The sequence below is a fragment of the Primulina eburnea genome, chromosome 3, assembly GCF_022965805.1.
Source record: "Primulina eburnea isolate SZY01 chromosome 3, ASM2296580v1, whole genome shotgun sequence".
NCBI lineage: Eukaryota > Viridiplantae > Streptophyta > Magnoliopsida > Lamiales > Gesneriaceae > Primulina > Primulina eburnea.
Window position 1 is genome coordinate 46,559,643 of NC_133103.1, and position 23,104 is coordinate 46,582,746.

Sequence of the window (23,104 nt, forward strand, 5' to 3'; positions counted from 1 at the left end):
GTGAGAATGATTGACCCGTCTCACGATTAAAGATACGTAAGATCGTTTCATAAAATACCTACTTGTACGTTAAAATGTTCGAAGACAACTAGTTACATTTCGTTTTGTCAGCGAATTTGTAATCTTCCTCCTGTATTGTAACTCTCCAGAAAACTCCATTCCAGGATTAATAAGAAAGCTTAATTTTGTTTATATTAATTTGACGAATTTGTGATAGACCAATTTTTTTTTTATTATTTTGAAATTTTGTTAGAATATCTAATTAATTAATTTGCGTCACATAAAATATGAGTTCTCGTACAGCTTAGATTGAACAAAAATTCCACTATACATTAGGTGGGAGACAATGAGTTAAACTCCTTCCTCTTCTTTAATGGAGAACAAAAAAGAAAAGGTTGGAAAGGCCGTGGATGACTATGTACATAGGACGGACAGTTTTGGCACGATCCAAAACCTCAGAATAACAACGGAGTTTCTGAACTTTGAGGCAGGGCACAGTCTGATCGAACCCAACCAATTTTCTCGTTCACGTTGTCATAAACAAATAGACGACCACGCATTGAGATATCTGTCGATACAAAGAGAAAGTAGAGTAACTGATGATGAGCCAAATGAGGAACTTGTGTTCTATTCGATCAATTATGTTGATTCCTCGCACTTCTATTTGATAGTTCATACCTCCAAGAATGAATGGGATCCATCGTGCAATTTCCGACCATTAAGTATGCCCAAACACACATTACCAATGTTCTGCACAAGCAAAAAGTCTTGTATTCATTTTGTAATGCTAGAGTGAGTGTCTTTTAAAACTAATAATATGCAAGGAAATACTCACGTGTCTCACTAAGTAGCCTTCAGGAGGAATCTGAAGCCTTTTGGTCACAGCCCACCAATTGCTTCGGAATTCAAGGTTTAATGGTTTGAAGAACTGCGCAATGTCTTCGATAGATCTAAAAAGATGGAAAGTTTTAGAACCGATTCAATAAGAGTTACATTTGCTCGAAATTAGATGTATAAGCACTTTCATGCAACCAGTGATCCCAGTTCACAATATTCATAAGAAAAGAAACTTTCATCAATTGGAAGCAAGTTAAAGTGAGACTATACAGTTCCAACTTTTTCTATTATACCTCAAGGGGGCATTGGCTTGCCAGCATACGGGTAAGAACGAGTCTGACATGTTACGCACAAGGCTTTCACTGGAAATATCATCAAGCTGCAATCAAGAGTTAATATAAAAACAATTTATACAGTGCTGAAGGACGGTTATGATTAAAATTCTTCTAAGAATAACCTGTTTACTTACAAAAGAGACTAGATCATTGTATGCTCCTTCTGAAAAGTAAGTGTATGTGCTCCCGGTGTCAAAAACTAGACTTCCTTGTCCATTCCCTTCGTTGCCAAATCTAATCCGCCTTCTTCCATAACTGATTTTTACGGTTTCCGTCTGATAAGCATTGCTGGACCATAAAATGCATTTGGGCTGTAAAAATCTGAATCTCTCTTGAATGTAACAGAGAAAAATCAAGAAAATGGTGAAACTATTTACTATAATACCGTTCAAGCAAAAATAATCTCAAAGAGACCGGAAAAAAAGACCAATTTACAGAACATTGAAACTCTTGAACAGTTTAAACTGTAATAACCATAACTCCCTATCTGTCGAATGCCACAAGACTAACTGAAACTCCTCCATCCCACATGTTCTCTCGCATTTTCTGCAAAACGTTCTTCCATAAAGTGGAATACTCTACTGAAATGATTCAGCAGCTAACTAGTTATAATGACATTTGACATCAAAATATTAAACATGAAAACAAGAAAATAATGGCATCTCGAAAATCCTACTCACAGAACGTTGCTGTGAAGCATTGGGACCCAGGAAATCTGCTGATGCGGAACAAAATCATCACCAAAGAACAAATAACCACCACCATTAGCACTATCCGCAAGGCAGTGTCCTATGACATTCTTTATTATTCCTTGGCGAGCCAGTTGAGAAGGCAAGCTAATTTTGGCCTTGCTAAGTCCAAGAATTCCATCTGTCTTCCCCAGTGTGTTTAAAAGCATACCTTGCTGGTCATATGCACAACTACGTAATAAACCAAAAGAAAATAAACATCGAGATCAGTAAGTGGCATACAAAAAGTTCTACCCGGGCCGCCAAAAGATTACATTACCCAAAAACTACTTTTGAATGTGCCAAGGAACCATTAGCAAAGTTTAGATAAAGTTCATCCCTAGCAAGAACTCCCATGGAGGAGCTATGGTCTGCATATTCTATCTCATAATCACATTGGTGGCAAGTGTCACAGTATTTGGTTCTTTGACTCCCTTGAACTTCTAAGCAGTAAGAATCCCTATGCGGTATAATGTTAGCTTCGGCCGGCTTATAAAAAGGGTGTGCTCCCTGGATAACATATTTCGAGCAGAGTTTCATGATTACCATACCATAAGCAGTAAAGGGCATATAAAACAAAGTCCAATGGACCCCATTTCTACAACACAACAGGCATAGTCTCAAAGATAAAATATATGATCATTGTTCGAGCATTTTCTAATGCATGATGGACAGAGCTTCATCATCATCGTTCATTGAATGAAACAAGCAAAAAATACTGCCACTGCAAAAACATCTGTCTTTCACATTAAAATGCTATCTTTCTAAAATGAATCTATCTTAATGTTTTTCGGATCTCCTTTCTTTAGTGTTATGGTTGTAATTATACAAGTGATAATAGTGGTAGAAGTGCCAGCACACAAATGCTATATTAACACGTGCAGTATATATGTGAGACAGAGATTGCATAATAGTGATACAACCATAGGCTGTGCATAAAATTTTTTAAGCCATAGGCATTACCTTGGCGCAGCTGGTGCACGGGGCATCACATTGAATCCATGTTAAGTCACTCCCAGTATCAATATCAAGAAAATAAGGCCTTGGAGGACTCCCAAAATGCAAATACGTGTAATACAGCCTGTAATATGATTTTAAAATCGTAAATTGCATATTTTCATCACAAGAGCATCACCCCAAACCCCAATATCAGAATTTGTCCCTCTAAATGTGCTAAAACAGAATTTGTTCTGCAGCCAAATGCATGCATCTATTTCACACTTGAAAGCTACTAGATTGGTTCAAAGCTAACAATATAAGGCGATCTTAACAACTTAGGAAAAATACGCAAACGAAAGAATATACATTCATTAAATCCATCATTACTAATATCAGAAAAAATTTCAGAAAAACAACGAGCCAAATTAAACATACCCGTCAGGATAAATGTTACCCTTAACAGGCACCACACTGGAAGCATCAACTTTCGACGCAACCGATACCAATTTCCCATCTTCATACGTCGTTAAAACCCGGCGAGATTCCGAGTCCACAAATCTTCCAAGCTTAAGTTCAACTTCCCCCAACAATTTTTTCTGATACAACGGGAAAAGAAACGTGCTTTGCGACCCATTATTTTCACGACGATCATCATCACCATTTTCAAACCGTAATTCGAAAAGGGTCTCTCCAGAAAGAGAAACCCAGAGATATAAGGCGATCAGAGATATACCCAGAATCGGGAGAACACTTTTTTAGATTTTGTAAAAGAAATTTTGGGCAGAAAAGGTACGATTTTGGGAGGCTAGCGGTGGACTATAAAAATAAAATTATAATTGGCTCAATGAACATCAAAATATCAAATTTAAGACGAATTCGAGATTTATAAACGAGTAAGTTTCATGTGAGATCGTTTCACGGATCATAATCTGTGAGATGAGTCAATCTTATCCATATTCACAATAAAAAATAATACTTTTAGAATAAAAAGTAATATTTTTTCATGTGTGACCCAAATAAGAGATTCGTCAATATTTTTTCATGTGTGACCCAAATAAGAGATTCGTCTCACAGATATGATCCGTGAGACCGTCTCACACAAGTTTTTGTATTTATAAAATATTGCCACAGGAAAAACAAATTTGTTAACCCATATGAGTTAGGACCCACAAAATTTAACATATTGTTACAAACAAAGACCGAAAAGAAAAAGGTTTCAAGTTGGAGCTAAAGAATACTCATTTTCGGTCAAATATATCATTAAAAAATATTATTTTGAATTACTGTGTTATCAGATTAGGTCTTTTGTGAGACGATCTCGTAGATATTTAATCATGAGATGTGTCAACCATACTCATATTCACAATAAAAATTAGGCAAAAACTTGTGTGAGAAGGTTTCACGGGTCATATTTGTGAGACAGATCTTTTATTTGGGTCATCCATGAAAAAGTATTATTTTTTATGCTAAGCGTATTACTTTTTATTGTGAATATGCGTATGGTTGACTCGTCTCACAGATTAAGATCCGTGAGACAGTCTCACATGAGACACACTCTAAAAAATAATACTTTTAGTATAAAAAAGTAATATTTTTCATGAATAATCTAAATAGAAGATTTGTCTAACAAAATGATTAATAAAATCGTCTTATAAGAGTTTTTGTGATGTTATAAATGATTGGATAATAAATATTTCACAAGAAAGATTAGATTGGTTTATTATCTCTAAAATTGAGGGAGAAAAAAATTGAACATCTGGATAACTCAAACTTGTTTTAGTACAATACTTTTGCTTCTAAAGAACAACATAGCAATATTTAATTGAGATTTCGAATATATTATATATTTAATAACATTACAAATACTTTTAATATTATAAATTATTATCTTTTTTATATACATACTCCATTGGTTATATCCGACCATATAATGCCATTTGGAGAATTTGTGGTTGTTTTTCCCATGGGGGATTGCTAATGATGAATTATTCCTTTTAATAAGAAGGTCATTAATAAAGTTAATTAATTATGACAAAAACTTTTCGTCTCACGGTTAATTTCATGAGACAGATCTCTTATCCGATTCAAGAAAATATTATTTTTTTTTATGTCAAAAATATTATTTTTATAGATCAATTTAGATATAGATTTGTAAGAACGTCTCAGAAGAGATCTAATTATTAATTATTTAGAGTCAATTTTTTTTTTTTACCAACTTTATCAGTCTCTTATTTGACTCGACCCGACCTGACCCGGCTCATGTCAAAAATATCACTTTTTATATCAAAAATATAACATTTATGGACCGAATCGATTTGTTTTTTAGATATAAAAATTTTTTAGATCGTCATAAAAAAGACCTGATCGTCGTTTTTTTTTTTTACCAACTTTTAACATTTGGTTAAATTATATTAAATTTTCCGATTGACTCATTATCTGCCCGTGATTCACGCGCTAAGCTGAGGGGTAGATTAATTTTAATTTAAAACAATTATACAAAGTTAGGCCTACAATTTATCTAATAGGTTCATGGGTGATGGGAGCAATGGTTTTGGTTAATAAAACCTCATACTTAATTGCTCGAACCTCACCTGACCCGATCATAAATTAAATTAGTCGGAAAGTTTAAAAATCAGGCCCGGTTCAGATACAAAATAATTCCAATCGGGTACCCAACTTGAACTACTCGATACCTGAAAACATAAACCGTGCTACTTTAGAGATATAATCGATGCTTATACATAGTTTGGTTTTCGAACTCTGATTAGATCACGATTCATAAAAAAAATATTTATTAGATTTTAAATGACAAAAAAAAATTATTAACATGTCTTATAAGATAATCGAATCAATTGAGTTTTAAATAAGCAATATGTTGCAAATTTAAAATTTAAAATATATAAATAAATAAAAACGGGGGTTTGAATTTCACCTTTATTTTAAATTATATTACGAATAAATGAGTTAATTTATATGATTGAAACTATATAAATAAATAAAAACGGGGTTTGAATTTCACCTTTATTAATCGTTGTAGTTTCAATCATATAAATTAACTCATTTATTCGTAATATAATTTATAATTTTAGATGAGTTTACTTCTGATTCTAATTTTACTTTTGATTTCGATTCCTTATTCATGGAATCAAAATCAAATAGTAAGTCTTTGATTTTTTGGATCTAAATTTAGAATCGAAACAAAAAATTAATTCAATTGTGGTTCTAATTTTTTTTTATAGTGTAACGAGTCATTGCAAAAAAAAACATATTTATGGTGAAGTAGATTATAATAATCATGCATATATTTTTTTTCCCTGCCTGCAGAAATTATTTAAATATGGCATTACTTATGTGATAAGATGCAAAACCCACAATTGTGTTTTTGTATAAAATCACAAGTAAAAAATTCTATATCTAAAACGAGAAGAGAGATTCCAAACCTCTTGTCCATTGGAAACCAACAATAAAAGGAGGAACCTCATGATGAAAGAAAACTCATCCCGGAACGGTAGATGAGATGCTATCTTTGGGTCGTAGATAGAATCTTAAGGGCGCGTCTAGCTATAATCTTTCTGATAATCCAACATTCTCTTGTACATAACATGAGATTAAGGTAATACACATCGATAAACAAGATTAATATTCCAACTCCAATTGTAGACACTTTTTCTTGGGGACCAACAATGTGGCCTAAGAAGCAATAGAAAAATCCTCACAAGTTTCAACTGATTGAATAATCGAACATACAGAGCAAAGCATTGTATGGATATATTGCATGTTTAATATGTTTGTTCTGAATTTCAATTGATTGAGTAAAGAAAAATGAGGCAGTTCAAGTTTTTACTGCTCACCTTTGAGTCTTGACACAGAAATAACAGCATCAAATGTGAATACTTCACCTGGTTCAAACTGTGCTTCAAGCTCTTCAAAACTCTGTAAAACTCTCAAATCCTTACCAACTGTTAAACATTCCTGCAATTTTGAGATCCGCAAAGACGAAAATGAAGAACAGAATGAAATGATTGGATTTTAGTAAAGTTAATTTTCACATTTTCAGAAAAAGTCGGCTGAACAAAGCAGCAGGTCATGCAAGGGCTGCCAAGCACCCCTCAATTTGGTTTTTTTTATGCATGCATTCCAGTCACTAGCATTTTAAATATTTTACACTTTAATTTCGCCTCCCCTCCTATGATATTCTGGCTCCAGCACCGCATGCATAGGATTGTGGCAATAATACAGAAACATGCATAGTGGTAATTAAGCAAAAAATTCAGCTTTCATTAAGGGGTACCCATGGGAGGAGTGAAGCAAAGCATGCGTCACTTTTTATGGAATATGTCCTTTACACTTTTTGATAAAAAGTATCACCTTGCACTTGAAAAATCTTTTTTTTTTGTCTATAAAAGCTCAAACTAGCACATAGAAGTTCTACCTTAGCCACATATTCAGCTATGGTTACATTGAGAACCTTCTTGATAACTTGCTCATAAACATTCGAGGGCCCCAAAATTTCCAAGAGAATGTTTTTCGGTATCTGCAAGACACGTTAGATTAGTAAGTGTCGAAACTCAACAAAGGGGTCTCAGTGTTGTGATATCCAGTGTTGCAGACACGAAATTGTATCTGTAACAGTTAAAAGAAACAATCGACAACGGAAATATTGAAATATGGCGCATTCAAGTATTTTCCAAGAGGAGAAATCTCTATACAAAGGATAAATTTCCGTTACCCTAGCAATGCTAGTAACAAGACTCTCAGGAGAAAAATTGAATGCCTATCATTTCGCTCTGCTCACACTTTATGCTTCTCTTTTCCTCTCTTTCCATGTGAACTGTAACTACATTGGTTCTACTTGATTTGAGGCTTGACCCTTCTCTCTTTAAATATCTAGGCGCAATAATAATTTAGTCCGTAACATCAAGGTCCCAAATAGGAAAAAAAATTAATCGTAGATAGTAAAAACACAAGGCAATCTAAGGCACATGGGTATCCTGGATCCTGGTAATAAGGCTCAAGTCTAGATGTGGGCTTTGTTGAAGTCAAGTTCCCTAAGGTTGTGTTTGGACTACCAGATTTGAGATGATGAATTTCAAAATTTTTGACTTGCTTGTATGAATAAATTAAATTAAATTTCAAATCCAATTCATATCAAGTTATTCAATTTCAATAATAATTGTGGAGAATTTCAAATATAGTCAAGCCTCAAATCATTTCCCAAATCAAATACCTTCCTCCAAATCAAATCCATCAACCCAACCACAACCTAAATGATAATATTCTAGAATCTAAACATTTGAATAGAATGCATATGATTCAAATTGTATTTTAAAAGCTATTTAACAATAATACAACCGAAAATTATTGGTTTATAAGCAAAATGGAATTGCTATCATCTAGCATTTATTTATGAAGTAACTATCCCTACATTAAGGCGTGCATGAAGCGCGTCTCAAGTTCTTAAAATGCACCAAGGCAGAGGCTTCAAGTTCAAAGCACATGCTTCATAGAAGGGCTGCACCTTAGTTTGTGTTGAGGCGCAAGAGCTGAACATCACCCAATCTTGAGCCTAGGTGCACATATTGTGGACTTTCAGTAACTATTTGTGTAACTTTTCTAAGAAAAACCCAAGTCTCATAGCCCAAAATAGTCACAATCACCCCGTTAAACTAAATTCCTCGGTCCACCACCATACACCATAAAAGGTGAGCAATGCAAGCATAATGTTGCACGATTGTTGACATGTGAATTTTTTTCATTCATAAGATTCCATACAATGGCACTAACTGCCCCTTTATCAAAACATGCAATAAAAAAAAATATAATCACAAATTATATGAGATTAAAGATAATAACTATCTAGCACGCCAAAGGACTTCCCAAGCATTCAATAAATAGTGGCCCATGTTCAAGTGTCTAGCATGGAGCATTGTCTGTTTAGCCTAGCTCAAAAGGTAAGTTCAAATAACAAAAATGATGCATGAAAAGGTTGTCTAATGGAGACTTATAGAACTTACATTAGGTGTCTTTCCTGAGAAGTTCCGGACATTGAAGATGGGAGAACAAGGGTGATAAATTCAACAAAATGTCAGACAAAAATATATGAAATTTCAGAAACCACATGAAAATCCAAAAATAAAGATTCAGAAACTACAGCAGATCCTTACAGACTTTAACAAGCATGTTTCTGAACTTTCCAATATTAATTAGATTTCTGTGGTGGAATACCTCCCTTAACTCTTCTAAATCCTGGAATCGGCTGGGCATCAGCAACCATTTTGGAGAATACATCATCAAAAATATGTTGGGTTTTGGTGCCAGATACCTCAGCTGTAATCTGTTAAAAGCAGTGAAGGTGGAAGATATAAACAAAAAAACAAGAAAAGGAAGCTTTTAACCTTTCTTCATAAACATAGCAAATTTTCAACTCGGTAATATATCATTTCCATTTCAATCATTAATAGATTTAAACAAACTAATTACAAACAATTACTACACAAGTTATTGTTGAAAAAATTATTAAATTAAATAACAATACTTTTTATAAATTTTCTGATGCAAACAATATATATTATGATTTATGAAAAGCTCAACAGTATGGAGTTTACATCGTTCTGGGTCTCACAGACTTGTATAGGAATTGAAGTCTAAGATTATGCTAATTTGACTTAGGGTCTAACTTCATTATGTGTGGACTTTTGGCCCACTTTTTGTAATTATAATCTTTTGATTAATATAATAATGTTACCTATATATAAAAAAAGAAGTTCAATAGTTTTAATCAAGGGTGAGCAAAATTTCAGTTCAACAAATTACCTGCGGAACCAAATTAATTTGGAAATTTGACTTGGTTTTGGAAATTCGGTTTTTATTTGAAAATTTGGTTTTCGGTTTATTCGGCTTGGTTCGTTTACGATTAATTTTTAAAAAACCGAATCTACTGTCTGAAACCATCAATTTTTTAAAATGGACTTCAACGTAGGCCCATCTTATTCAATTGGTTTTGGGCTATAGTGTTGAGCTAAGCCTATTTCATTGTGTATTGCGTCACTGATATGCTAATTGGCCTAATGGGTGAATGATTGATTTTCATCTAGAGTTTGTTGTGATATATCTTAGTTTCAAGTAATTTTTTTAAAATTTTCCATAATTTCAGTTTGCTTTTTTCAGTTTTGATGAAAATTTCGGTAGGCTCAATTTGCTCCAGATTTTATTTCTTTGGTTTTGGATGAATCAGTTCAATCGGTACCAAATTAACCAAATACATAGCCCATGTTTTAATAGATATTAACAGAAATAATCAATCCATAATAGATGGCAAGAGACTTAAATTTGAACAAATTCATAGTTCAGTTTGAGATGCTAGTATGATGAGCATCTATCTTGGGAAACATTTTTTCCCTCAACATATTACCATCTTCACTGAACAGATGTATTTGGCAGGTGGAATGTAGGAAAATAAGAAATGTATGGGACAATGTTTCATTGTTGAGTATATATAAGTATAAGTGAAATTCATTAATCGGTTACCGTAAAATATTAAAAAATAAATATAGGATGATAATTTCTCTTGCCTTTAAGTCGTAGCCTTCATCGGTATAGAATGTCGTAACAGTAAAGTCTTCGAATGATCGAGTTGAAGCTCCATTATCTTGGACAACTAGAAGAACAATCCCAAACAAAAAATGCCTCCTCTTAGAATACTATTAGGCCACATTTGAATGGAAAGACTTGATTTAAGTGGACAGATTTGATTTGGGGAAAAGATTTAAACCTTGATTTCAAATGACAATAACGTTTGTTGCATTTGAATTCATTATGATTACTAATGAATGAGAATATATGGAGAGAGGACGAACATAAAAACTCTCAAAAATCAATCAAACAACTTAAATAAATTTGAAATCATAGATTAAAATCATTCAATCAAAATGCACTCTTAAACTATTCAAGCATAATTTGTACTTTTGTACCTGGTGATACAGCTTGAAGAGCAAATTTATTGGTAGTCCTGCACAAGGGGAAAAATTATTGGCACTCGTATACGTTTCAACGTCATACATTAACTCCCATTCTCATAAGCGGCCTATAGAACAAGAGCAATATAGCCAGAATAACAGACAACACGTAGAATTCATCCTGGATTCACGTGTAAAAATAATTTTAAGTCCAAAGCATGATTCGACGCAAAGCACGCACTTCATGGAAGCCGTGTGCTGCGAACGAACTATGGTGCTGGGGTAGACTATTGAGCTTAATAATATATCACATTGTCATACACATTTTTTCGAGTATAAGTCTTCAAACATATTAATTATCACACAAATTTTGATCAATAATCTAATGGTTGTGATCGTGATAAGGATGTGACGTTTGCTTTAACCAAATCAAAGAATACAGAATCATCACATTATTAGTGTGATTTGTATTATTTTTACAATGAAAGAAGATTTTATTCAGGAAAAAAGTTTCTTAATTCATTAATTTTATGCTCTAATTTTGCATGAAAAGCGAAACATAAACATGCAATTTTGTTAAAATTCAAAAACAAAAAAGATGGCTGCTCGGGTGAAGCAATGGCAATTAATGGTGAATTTGAATTTGACTGGCTAAAAATCAGTAAGTACCTTTCTTGAAGTTGATACGCACCATATCCCAGTCTACGGGAAAAGAATCTTCTTTTAGACCACTCATATGGAATGAGGACATTTTCGAATTGCCTTCGAGAAGTGATTATCTGTTCAATAAATGTGAGTTTGTATGCCGTCTCATAACCAGCAAAGAAACAAAACGTAAGTTCAAGCAATTTATGATTTTTTTTCATGTGTGAATAAACATATGGCTGACCACAAGAAGATAACATTCTGTGAGCATCAAGTTTCACACAGTATACAACGATCATATCAAACGAAATAAACAAGACAGAAACAATAAGGACCAAAAAGAACATTTATGCCAAGAGAAACCATGATGCAATATTACAATAAAAAACAGAAGGCAACTTGAACACACAAACAAACTTATAAATGAAGGATGCTCACAAAATACACGCAATACACAGTCAAATCCTATTAATATCAAAAGGTGCCATAAATACATAATTTTCATCGGGAAACCGGAAATGTCATTCAAAAGAAAAAAAATGACCAAAAAGAAAGAAGTGCCTCTTAACAATACATGGCTAGAATCAACGATTTATGAGCATGGTTGGTCAAGTCGTCAAGGCCCGAGATAAATGAAGAAGGAATCCATGATGACAAGCAGCTTGGAGCACATATAAAGTCTTTCTGCTTTATAAAAATTTGTTGGTACTTTCTAAAAACACTATATTTCTAACATTATCTTAGATCTGCTGCTGCTCTTCTAAATATTTTGCAGATAAATATTGTTTCAAGGTCAGTACACTGCATTATAAACTAAAAATAGCTAGTTCGCCCGCTTTTGATAACAAGGTTTACAACCATAAAATGCCACAATCAAGTCATTTCCACAACAAACAATCAATCGGGTCGACATTCGAAGTATGATGAAGCTGCTGACATCAATGTCTCAAACAACCAATCCCCCTTCCTATCCAATCCAACTGGAGGTCATATTTAATTTTTCCTTCAAAATGCCTTAAAAAATTCATGCCTAATCATAATACAAAACGTACTTACACCACGTACAACATGAACTGCAGCTCAAAAACAGCCAAAGATAGACTAAAATTACACTGAAAATTAGAAGAATAACGAGGTAATCAGTACTAATCAAGCTAAAATTCAAGCAAAAAACCTTACCTTGGGATAGAAACAATAAGACAAAAGGGGGTTTATTCTAACGGCGACCATTTCCATATCCTGTTCAGAAGTTCACCGTGCTTGTCGAATGTCGATACATAAATCGGTTTTATAGGTAGATGGTTTACACTAAATTACTGTTTCTCCTCAAACTATTCTTATTTTGCATTTGACCCTAAAAGATGAGAGAAATAACAATTTTCCCCCTTGGAGTTATAACTAATATTTAATTTCGGTTCCAAAATCGAAATTGGAGCCGAGGAGTTGTGGTTCGGTTCGGTTCAGGTTAAAGAATAAACCAGATCTGTACATTGATATTTAATTTTAAGGTAATATACAATATTTAATTTATCTAGTTAAACTCTCTAATTTATAAATGTTAAATATGGTCATTTGCAAATTTGTGCTCCAAACAAACAAATATTAAGGTCAAAGGTTTTATAATTTTTTTTTCAATAGACTTTATTATAATTAATAGTTAATGTAATATTTAGTAATATGGTTTTGAGCTAATTGAGAAAACCCAACTTTGGTCTCTTATTCTCTTCGTCCTTTGCATCAATGCCATTGCCCGTTTACTCCCATTTTTCTCATTCTCAATCTTCATTTCATTCTTAGTATTCTCAACCTCTTCATTTTTTTTTTCTCCAAGGAAAAAGAATCAAAACTTAATGGCATTTTCATTATCATATAATATGTTTTTTCGCAGGATCATTAAAAGATCGATATAAGTTTGCCATTTATGTTTTTATGCATGTGGATTATCTTCTATTCAAGTAATTTCATTTGTCATTCAGTTTGTTAAAACATTTATTTCAGTCGGATAAGCTATATATTGCAGTCAGTTAATATCATTTTTGTCAGTCGGTTAAGTTTCAGTAGGCTAAATCATTTATTGCGGTCGGTTAATTTCATTCAGTCAGTCGATTACTTTTCTGTATGTTAAATCATACATTGCAGTCAGTTATTATTCACATGTATTTTCAGGGAAGATTTAGGGACAGATGAGCGATCCGTATTTTGTTTCGTTTAGTAGGTTATCCATTTCATAAAAGTAAATTATTTTTGGTCACATATTACATGTATTTCCCTAATTTAATAATGAATTTAAATATGTCAATTTGTATATTTCCAACTCTCTTACATCAATTATGTATACATATTTTTTACAAATTGCGTGGACGGAGATATGATTCAAATCTTAATTACTTTTGATGATGAATGGAAGGGTGATGATGAACATAAATATTCATGGTATGATGGAAGTATTCGGGTTGGCATGCTATATTTATTGATGAGAGTGATGTAAATATTGAAGGTGTTGAAGATGCAATTTTTGAGACACTTCATTTGGATATACATGATATGTTATGAAGCTAAGTTACTTGCTAAAATTTGAGGTATGTAATCCAAGACCAATATATATAAAATCTCACGAGCATTGACTTCATATCTGTCTTTTGGTGTTTCAAACATTAGACTTTGCTTCATGTTGAAATTATCAAAGCAAGTGGTTTCGAAACCAGTTATGAAAAAAATTACAATTCCAAAGATGTTAAAATTTGCAAAGATCTAAATGATGAGAAGGTTGACAAATGTGAAACTGAAATATATGGTAGTAATGAGAGAACAAATGATAAATATTTTGATGGGGTATTTTTTGAGAATGAATTAGACGAGAAAATGAATGAGCATGAAAATGCGGTGGATGAAATAACAAAGATCGATAATATGTAACTGAAATATTTGATGATGAGTTTGTTGTGAATGAAGAGAATCATGTTGATGAGCTTACATTGTGTACAACACAGAATATACAAGTTGAATTTTCTTATCCTGAAAAAGATGTACAAGAATTCTACATTATTAACTGCAGTAGAAGATATTGAAAGGAATGTGACATATTATTTTAATGATTTGTCTAAATTTTTTGTTGGTCAAGTGTTTGGGAGCAACGATGAGTTTCAAACAGAGTTGTTTAAGATTTGTTTAAAAGTCCTTTGAAATAGATGTTCTGAAACCCAACAAAAAAATTTATGATAGTAGATGTGTGACACTGAGTTGCAAGTGGAAAATACGTACATCACAAATAAAGAATTAATCACAATTTTCTATACGTGTTTATCGTAACACACATACTTGTGACCTTTCATATCGGAGGAAAATGCATTGACAAGCAACTTCAGACTTTGTAGCAAAGATTTTGGTTGAAAATTTCGAAGGACAACTCAGCTTGCCTGAACCAAAAACCATAATTTTTGATGACGCAAAATAAATGTAGAGGCCCGAAATTCGTATTTGAAAGTTTACGGAATAATTTAAAATTTTCTTTTTAAAGGTAAATAACTTGCCTCATTCATAAAATAAACTGAATAAAAGTTTTAATGTTTAATGTAACAGCGGAATAAAAGTTTTAAATATCGAAATAGCAGCGGAAGTAAATCTCTGTTTCAAAACAACAACTTAAAATAATTCGTCGTGATAAAAATGAGTTTGCATAAAAATGATAAATAAACTGATAAATGAGGTCCTCGGGTTCCTACTACTGCCGACCCAAGCTAGCTCACTGGTCCCCGCCCTCGGTCCCGACCTCATCAGTACCTAAAAAAATCAAGTCTAGTGAGTCTAAAGACTCAGCATGCATATATCATAGATAACAAGTAAAAATATCATAAAATTTCATGCCGTGTTAAGATATCATGTCGTAAAGCGTAACGTGAAAATATCTTGTCATGAGTAATTATAAATACGTGCATAACTAAACTGAAAATCATAAGTGAAATGTTTGCTCGATAGAGCCCTGTCATGAAATAGCATATAATAATTTTCTGTTGAGAATATGTTCTACGCAAGTGGCCCATAACATGAAATGAATCGTCTGATCAGACTAAACCACAGTATACTGGGCGGTAGAGATCTACCAATACATGAACATGAACTGGTCAGTGACCACGGGATGAAGTAATAATCCCACGATAAGCTGCATTCCCATGAACGTGAAGTGACCATAAGCAATATCGCATATATCTAAAAAATGAACATTTTGTATATTTATGCACGTAATATAATTAAATATCCTGTATTATTTTACCAAATGGGTTGGATCGTTCCCAGGCTCGCTGCGACCTAATTCTAACATGAGAAAAATGCAAATAATCTTAACTTGAGAATGACTTCGTAATTGAACCCAAAAACGGGCCCAACAACTTAAATTCTAACCATGACTCCGTACCGACCCGAACCAACATCGAACCATAATTTACTCATGATTAAAATACACCTAAAATGATGAAATAAAGCTCCTAAAATTTTACAAGTCGAAATTTGGTGAATGGAGGCCAAAAACAAGAAACGCTCTTTCGAGAGTCATTTTGGCACATTGCATCGTAAATTCTCGTACGACCTCTAAACTTAACCGAATCACGAACGGCCAAAAACATGACCTTTATAACTCAATGAGGTACTGTCCAGTCCAAGGCCATAGGCTAAAAGCCAACCAAGAACTCAAACAAGCCTCTGAACCGAAGCACAAACATGCTGTCCAATGAATACAGCAGCAGTGCTTGCGCTTGCCTGCGTCGTTTTCAAGGCTAATGGCCATTGGGGCTTGAATCACTGACCAGAGCCTCTTCATAACATCTTAAAGTGTGTCTTGAACCATGGCTAAGGGCTCCAGGCCAGCCACAATCCAAGCAACACCAGAAACAACCCGAAACTGAAGCCGAGACACTAAGAACAAATTATGTACCATGCGATTGTTTGGATCTCTTGCTGTCATGTATCGTTCCAGTGGCCATATGATTGACCATGGCTCGATCTAGACATCATGAGATATTGTGTGAACCATGGCTAAGGCTAAAAAGCCAACCAAGATCCACACCAACCCCATATATTCGAAACCCACTCATGCAGAAAATAAAAGGATCGAAGGGACACTTGTCTTGTTTTGTTTTGAAAACCGATGGGACCATGAACCAAGCCATGAAAGTGAATCTTGGTCACGTCCTAGAAATACCAAGGACGGATTCTACCCATGGCTACAGCCCCTAGGGCAGACAAAATCAGAACCCATACCTTAGGCAAGAAAAACAAGAAATCGAAACACAAAAAAACTGCACTATGGGAGTTGCTGTCCATTTCGTCTTGCTTTTGGGGAAGGGACTCCAACCGATAGACCAGCACCTCCCTAACACATCTTAATTCATGTCTAAAAGCAGCCTTGAGCGCATGGAACGAGCCTCCCCTGAAATCAAAAGAAAACATAACAACGTGAAGCATGAAGGGAAACAAAAAATCTGTGCAGAATTTTCTTGTTCTTGTTGCTGAAAATTTCGGTTTTTGCCTTCTTAATCATGCACATGAAATGTTTCAAAATAAATATAGAACTTGATTGAAGAGCAAGGAATAACATATAGATGCCTTGGATTTTGTTTTGAAGAAAACAAAAATGATACGACGACACGGCGCAGCGGAGACGGAGTGTTCTTCTTTTGTTTCTACTTTTCTCTCTTGATTTTCCTTGGACTCTCACGATTTTTCTCTACTGAAATGCTCTGAAATTTTCGAATTATGAAGAGGGAAAATGGCTGGGAGAAATGAAGGGAAGTCTACTAATTAAATGGTGATAGAATGGCAAGATCAAATCTTTCTATCCTAAAGTTTGAGAGATAAAGGAATTGATTTGATTTGAGGGAGATACAATGAAGTGGTGACCGATTTCTTGCTTACAAATATGGGTAGAAAAATTGCTTAATTAATAATTATTGAAGACTAAATGGTTAGGGAATTATCTCCCAAAAAAAGATAAGGAAATGAATTGAAGATGGAGAATTGCCAAATATTTTAAATTCTATCCAAGAAGTGGCCGATTTCTACAAAAATATGAAGGGGAAATATTGCTTAAATCATTAATTATTGTTGATTAAAAATAAAGGGATTATCTACCAAGGATGGATAAAGAAAGAATCAAAGTTCGTGAGTTGTCAACTAAATTCAAATCTTCTACAAAGGGGTGACCGAAAATCTTTTAAATAAATGAGGTGAAATATTACTTAAATCATGTATTTTAAATCTTTAAAGTTTTATCTACCCATTAGGTATTTTAGTGAATTAATAAATTAGTTTAGGATGATAATTATCTTACATGCATGGCTAATTCTTTAAGTTAAATTACTAACATGTTAAGTTGAAATTCCTTAATTAAAATAAGCCTAAATTAACTTATCTCAATTGGTCACATATTTTAGTTTAGGCTTTTAAATTAAATTATTGGACATAAAAGAACTTATTTACTACTTATCTCAAGTTAATTAAATAAATCCTTAAACATTCTTTTATTTTAAAATGACTTATTATTTATCTTAAATAAATTTTAGAAATGTTTTCTTAGTATTAAATTTTATCTCAATACTCCAACTCCATTCCGGCCTCGCTTTTTTAACTGAAAAGATAAAACTAAACTTATGCGATTTAAAATAAATAATCATGACTAACAACTTTAAAAATGATTTAAATAATAAAAAAATCATTTTAATTTAAATATTAGAAATTATGCATAGCTTATACGCAGTCTGATTTAACGGGTTCTACAACTTCTGTAACGCCACAGATTCGATGACTGTACTCACTGAATCAAGACGGGTCTTTCCAGCGTGCTTATGTCCTCACTCACACGCACCCTGAGAAACTTACCAGGAGGTCACCCATCCCAAAATTGCCCCAAGTCAAGCACGCTTAACTTTAGAGTTCTTATGTGATGAGCTACCGAAAAGAAGATGCACCTTCGTGATATGAGTAGTACCAATCAAATCTTTTAAGCCCTCTCCAACTGTACAGTCCATTACATTAAATAGTCTCGGAATCCCTCTCCTTCCGGTGTAAGAACGGTTCATTCATGTTCCCTCTACCTAGAAGCCTGCCAGGAGCCGATCATTGTCCATACCACCTCATGGCACCGACGATCACCCCCTGCCCTCTTCGGCCCCGGGCCTCACATGCCCACCAGCTTCCGCTTGGTTCGTCCCCGAACCACAACGGTTAAAAGCATCTCAATTTTAATGCATTTGAGTATCCAATATACGATGATGGGAAAGATGAAGTTGTTAATTTATCTGATAAATCTTGTAGTTGTTGAATATTTCAACTTGATAAAATTCCATATGCTCATGCAATTGCAGCAATTTATGGGGAAAAATTAGAATTGTTTGACTTTTGTTTGCCCTACTACTCATCTGAAATGTGTGTCCTCGCTTATGATGGTACCATATATCCGGTGCTCGTTGCAAATGAATGGAACATTCCAGCTAATTTTAAATATGATGTACTTTCCCCCGATGTCAAGAGGAAACGTGGCAGAGCGCAAAAGGAGAGAATTCCATCTATTGAAGAGTTTGGTCAGAATCAAACTAAAAAATGTGGCGTGTGTCATGAATCTGGCCATTGCCAGAAAAAATGCCCTTAAGAGACAGATTGATGTGTAGACATGTTTTATAGATTCTTGCTTACGATGTTGTATTTGCATGTTACTAGTTTTGCCGAGTTTGTTGTATGAACATGTTGTGTATGCAGGTAGAATTTGGTTAGATGTTCAATAGTTTACTGCATATATATTTGATTTGTTCAATTTGTTTAATCAGTCGGTTCATGCAAAATATCGGTTGGTTCAATGTTTTAAATCAGTCCACTAATGTATATATTTTTGTTAGTTCAATGTGTTTAATCAGTCAATTATTAGAAATATATCGGTAGGTTAAATATAATATCAGTCGGTTAGTGAATATATTTAAGTCGGTTAATTGTAAAAATATTAAAAAAATATAATAATATGAAATTTAGCAACTATAGATATATGATTAACTTATTATGCCCTATCGATGATAATGATATATGATTATCATGATGACATGATTATTTTAAAATTTTATAAATCTTACTATTTTATAAATATATAGAGTATTTCATTCGGTTAAATAAGTTAAATCAAATATTTCAGTCGATTCAATGTGTTTAATCAATCGATTAAAGCATATGTTACAGTAAGTTTATAAAAATACAGATGAGCCAATGTGTTTACTCCGTCAATTAATGGAAATATATCGGTTGGTTAATGGAAATATATCGGTCGGATACATATAATATCATTCGATTAATTAATATATTTCAGTTGTTTAATTGTAAAAAAAAGTAAACAAATATAATAATATGAAATTTAGCACTATAGATATACGATTAACTTATTATGCCCCATCAATGAGAATGATATACGATTATCATGATTATATGATTATTTTTTAACTTTCTAGATCTTACTATTTTATAAATATGTAGTATTTCAGTCGGTTCAATAAGTTGAATCAAATATTTCATTTGGTTCAATCTGTTTAATTAGTCGATTAAAACATATTTTACAATAAGTTTATAAAAATACAGATGAGTTAATGTGTTTACTCTGTTGGTTATAGTTTTAAACTTTTACATATGATAGAAAATGTGATATACAATTATAGTCACATTTGACTTGTTTATCAATGTTTAGTATATGATTTTCAATAAGTATTATAGAATATGCAATTATCAGGACTATATAATATATAAGTATGTTACGTAACTTACATTTGACAATATGATGTACAATCACATTTCAATTGGTTAAATAAAATATTTCGATTGGTTCAGGATCGGTCGCTCAAGATCTACCCGTAGCCCTTTGCCGTCCTTGTTCCGCGTACGCTATATTTGACAATGTGATATATAATTACATTTAAAATGACATTTAGTAACTATAGATATATGATTAATTTGTTATGCCTAATCGATGAGAATGATAGACGGTTATCATAACAATATAATTGTATTTAACTTTAGAAAACATACTATTTAACAATGTACTACCCATTCAAGTAATCTAATATAATTTCACTTATTTTCTGATATTTGGAATGTACACTAAACTGGGTTTTTTTTAAAATTAATTTAATTTTAAAAACTTTTTTCAAAAATAATTTTAAAAAAAAAACGTTTTCAAAACTACTGTAATCCGCGCTTGTAGAGTGCGGACGCTGCACACGTGGAGCAGCGTCCGCGCTCCGTAAACACAGACGCTGGTCCATGTAAGCATCATATGATATTAGCGACGGAAAATATATCCAAACCGTCGCTAATTAGCGACGGTTCTTTAAACCGTCGCTCCCCCGTCGCTAATATTAGCGGCGATTTATAAACCGTCGCTGAAATGGACTCAGCGACCGTTTGCAAAAACCGTCGCTAATTCCTCAATGCGCATAATTTTAATAGAATTTGCGCGGTGCGAAAAGTCATTTTTATTGTACTGAAGACAGAGAAAAAAACAAACAAGAAATTCATCAAAAAATAGGGGTGTTCATCGGTCGGTTCGTTTTTTATTCCGGTTTTTGGTTTTAAAAATATATAATCCGATATCCAAACTATTTTTCTTCATATCGGTTCGTTTTCTATCAAAACGGTTCCGTTATTTCGGTCGGTTAATTCGATTTTTATATAATTATTTAAATTAATAATATAAATATATTGTGAAATATAATATGCTAACTTTCTACATGTTTTCTTAATAAAATCTTTAAATATAAGGTCTAAATTATTAAAGAAAACAACAATCAACTAAAAATTGTTCAAAATAGTTATTCATTCACTAAATATCATATCAAAAATATAAAAAAAATTAATAATTTAATGAAATTTCGGTTTTTTTCTGTTTTGACATATATAATCCGAAATCGAACCAAATAAAATTCGGTTTAATATTTATATCCGAATTACAAAATTCGATTTTCGGTTCGGTTCGGTGTTCGATTTATTCGTTTTGGATTTTCGTTTTTATCCGAAGTTTGAACACCCATAATCTTCACTACAACAAAAATGGCTTTTCGCCGCGCTCAAATTATCTTTCCGCAGCGTATATTGCAAGCCGCAAAGTTGCAAGCCGTTGAAAGTTCAAGATTATCCGCGGCGTATATGTGCACGCTGTTGATAGAATTATGCGTAGCGTGCGTAGAGGTAGGTATCTCGAAATTAAAGTGTGCGTTATAACAACAAACAAGTTGAAATTGTCACATCGATGATATTGGATCGTCGATCGGGATTATGATGAGATTAATATATTGGGGCATGGATCGTGGGTTTGCAAGAGTATAAGCCCATCATGCAAATTTATTAAAGTTCCAATACGCATTTAGCGACGGTTTTGAGTTAGCGACGGTTATAAAACCGTCGCGAATTCTATTTCAGTGACAGTTTATAACCGTGGCTAATATTAGCGACGGATTAACAACGGTTTATTTTACCGTCGCAACGTAGCGACGGTTTGGATATATTTTCCGTCGCTAATATCATATGATGCTTACATAGACCACCGTCCGTGCTTACGGAGCGCGGACGCTGCTCCACGTGTGCAGCGTCCGCACTCCGCAAGCGCGGATTACAGTAGTTTTGAAAACGTTTTTTTTTTAAAATTATTTTTGAAAAAAGTTTTTAAAATTAAATTAATTTTAAAAAAACCCACACTAAACTTGTAACTAGAATATTTCTCCTCAGATAGTTGAGATCGAAGATTAACCTGGAAAAAAAATCAAGTCAACTACTAATATCAATTAATTAAATACTCAACGACGTTGAAATTCTTAAAATTTATAGAGCAATATGAAAAATAAATATTTTTTATAAAATAAATAAACATACCCAAATTTTTTGTGCAACCATCTATGATATTCTTTTTTCTATCAACAACAAGTTTCAAAGAGAAGAGATCTTGATCAAAAAAAAAAAAAATCAACTTCAAAATTGGTTGAAAAAATGAAATATTTGATATAAAAGATCAAGTTGAAGGGTTAGGACATTCATCTCCCTCGAGATTCCAATTCATCCATAAACAAATAAAATGAAAAATCGAATAACCATCTATTACCTATCAAGTGTTTTGAAGTTCATGTCTGCAAAGAAGTCAACAATGGAGCTGTCATCATTTAATGTGAAAGTTGACACACATTTTAAATGGTTGTCAAAATGGCCGAAACATGTTTTGAAACAGAAGGAAGCGTTCAGATAGATACGTGTTTTAAACACGGTTTCACACTGACAGAAGGCTCTATAAATAGAGCTCCTCCCTTCATTCTGAAATCATCCTTTTTTCGAGTTTTCTCTCATCCTATAGCATTTGAGTGCTTAATTCTATAATATTTGTGAGGTGTTTTGTTCTCCTGTATTAAGAGAGTGTGTTCTCTTTGTAAATACAGTGATTGAGTTGTACACCATAAAATATTATAGTGGAAATCTTTTCATCTTACCCGTGGTTTTTACCCAAATAATTTTTAGGGTTTTTCACATAAATCTCGGTGTCTAGTTTATTCTTTATTTTCGGGTTTTATTATCTCAAATTCCGCACGTGGGACCAACAAGTGGTATCAAAGCCTTGGTTTAAAATTTCTTAAAATTCTGAGTATGCTCTGTGGTTGAA

At 33.2% G+C, this 23,104-nt stretch overlaps 2 protein-coding genes across 2 annotated transcripts; both read right to left on the reverse strand.

The window, feature by feature from the left end:
* Positions 1-326: 326 nt before the first annotated feature.
* On the reverse strand, positions 327-3,594 carry LOC140828424 (aspartyl protease APCB1-like; the record flags this gene model as incomplete). The annotated part of the gene is given in 10 exon segments (XM_073191393.1): positions 327-568; positions 679-693; positions 696-750; positions 836-950; positions 1,131-1,216; positions 1,307-1,460; positions 1,853-2,092; positions 2,181-2,410; positions 2,864-2,981; positions 3,275-3,594. Coding segments are annotated over 10 exon segments (1,446 nt in total), but the record flags the coding sequence as incomplete, so codon positions are not given.
* A 2,675-nt stretch (positions 3,595-6,269) lies between these two features.
* On the reverse strand, positions 6,270-12,755 carry LOC140827678 (uncharacterized). The gene is made up of 8 exons (XM_073190452.1): positions 12,619-12,755; positions 11,464-11,573; positions 10,810-10,847; positions 10,411-10,496; positions 9,065-9,173; positions 8,854-8,867; positions 7,272-7,373; positions 6,270-6,811 (listed from the first exon to the last, which is right to left on the reverse strand). Exons 1-8 carry the CDS (start codon positions 12,673-12,675, stop codon positions 6,680-6,682), a joined length of 648 nt encoding a protein of 215 aa, XP_073046553.1. The 5' UTR covers positions 12,676-12,755; the 3' UTR covers positions 6,270-6,679.
* Positions 12,756-23,104: the final 10,349 nt, after the last annotated feature.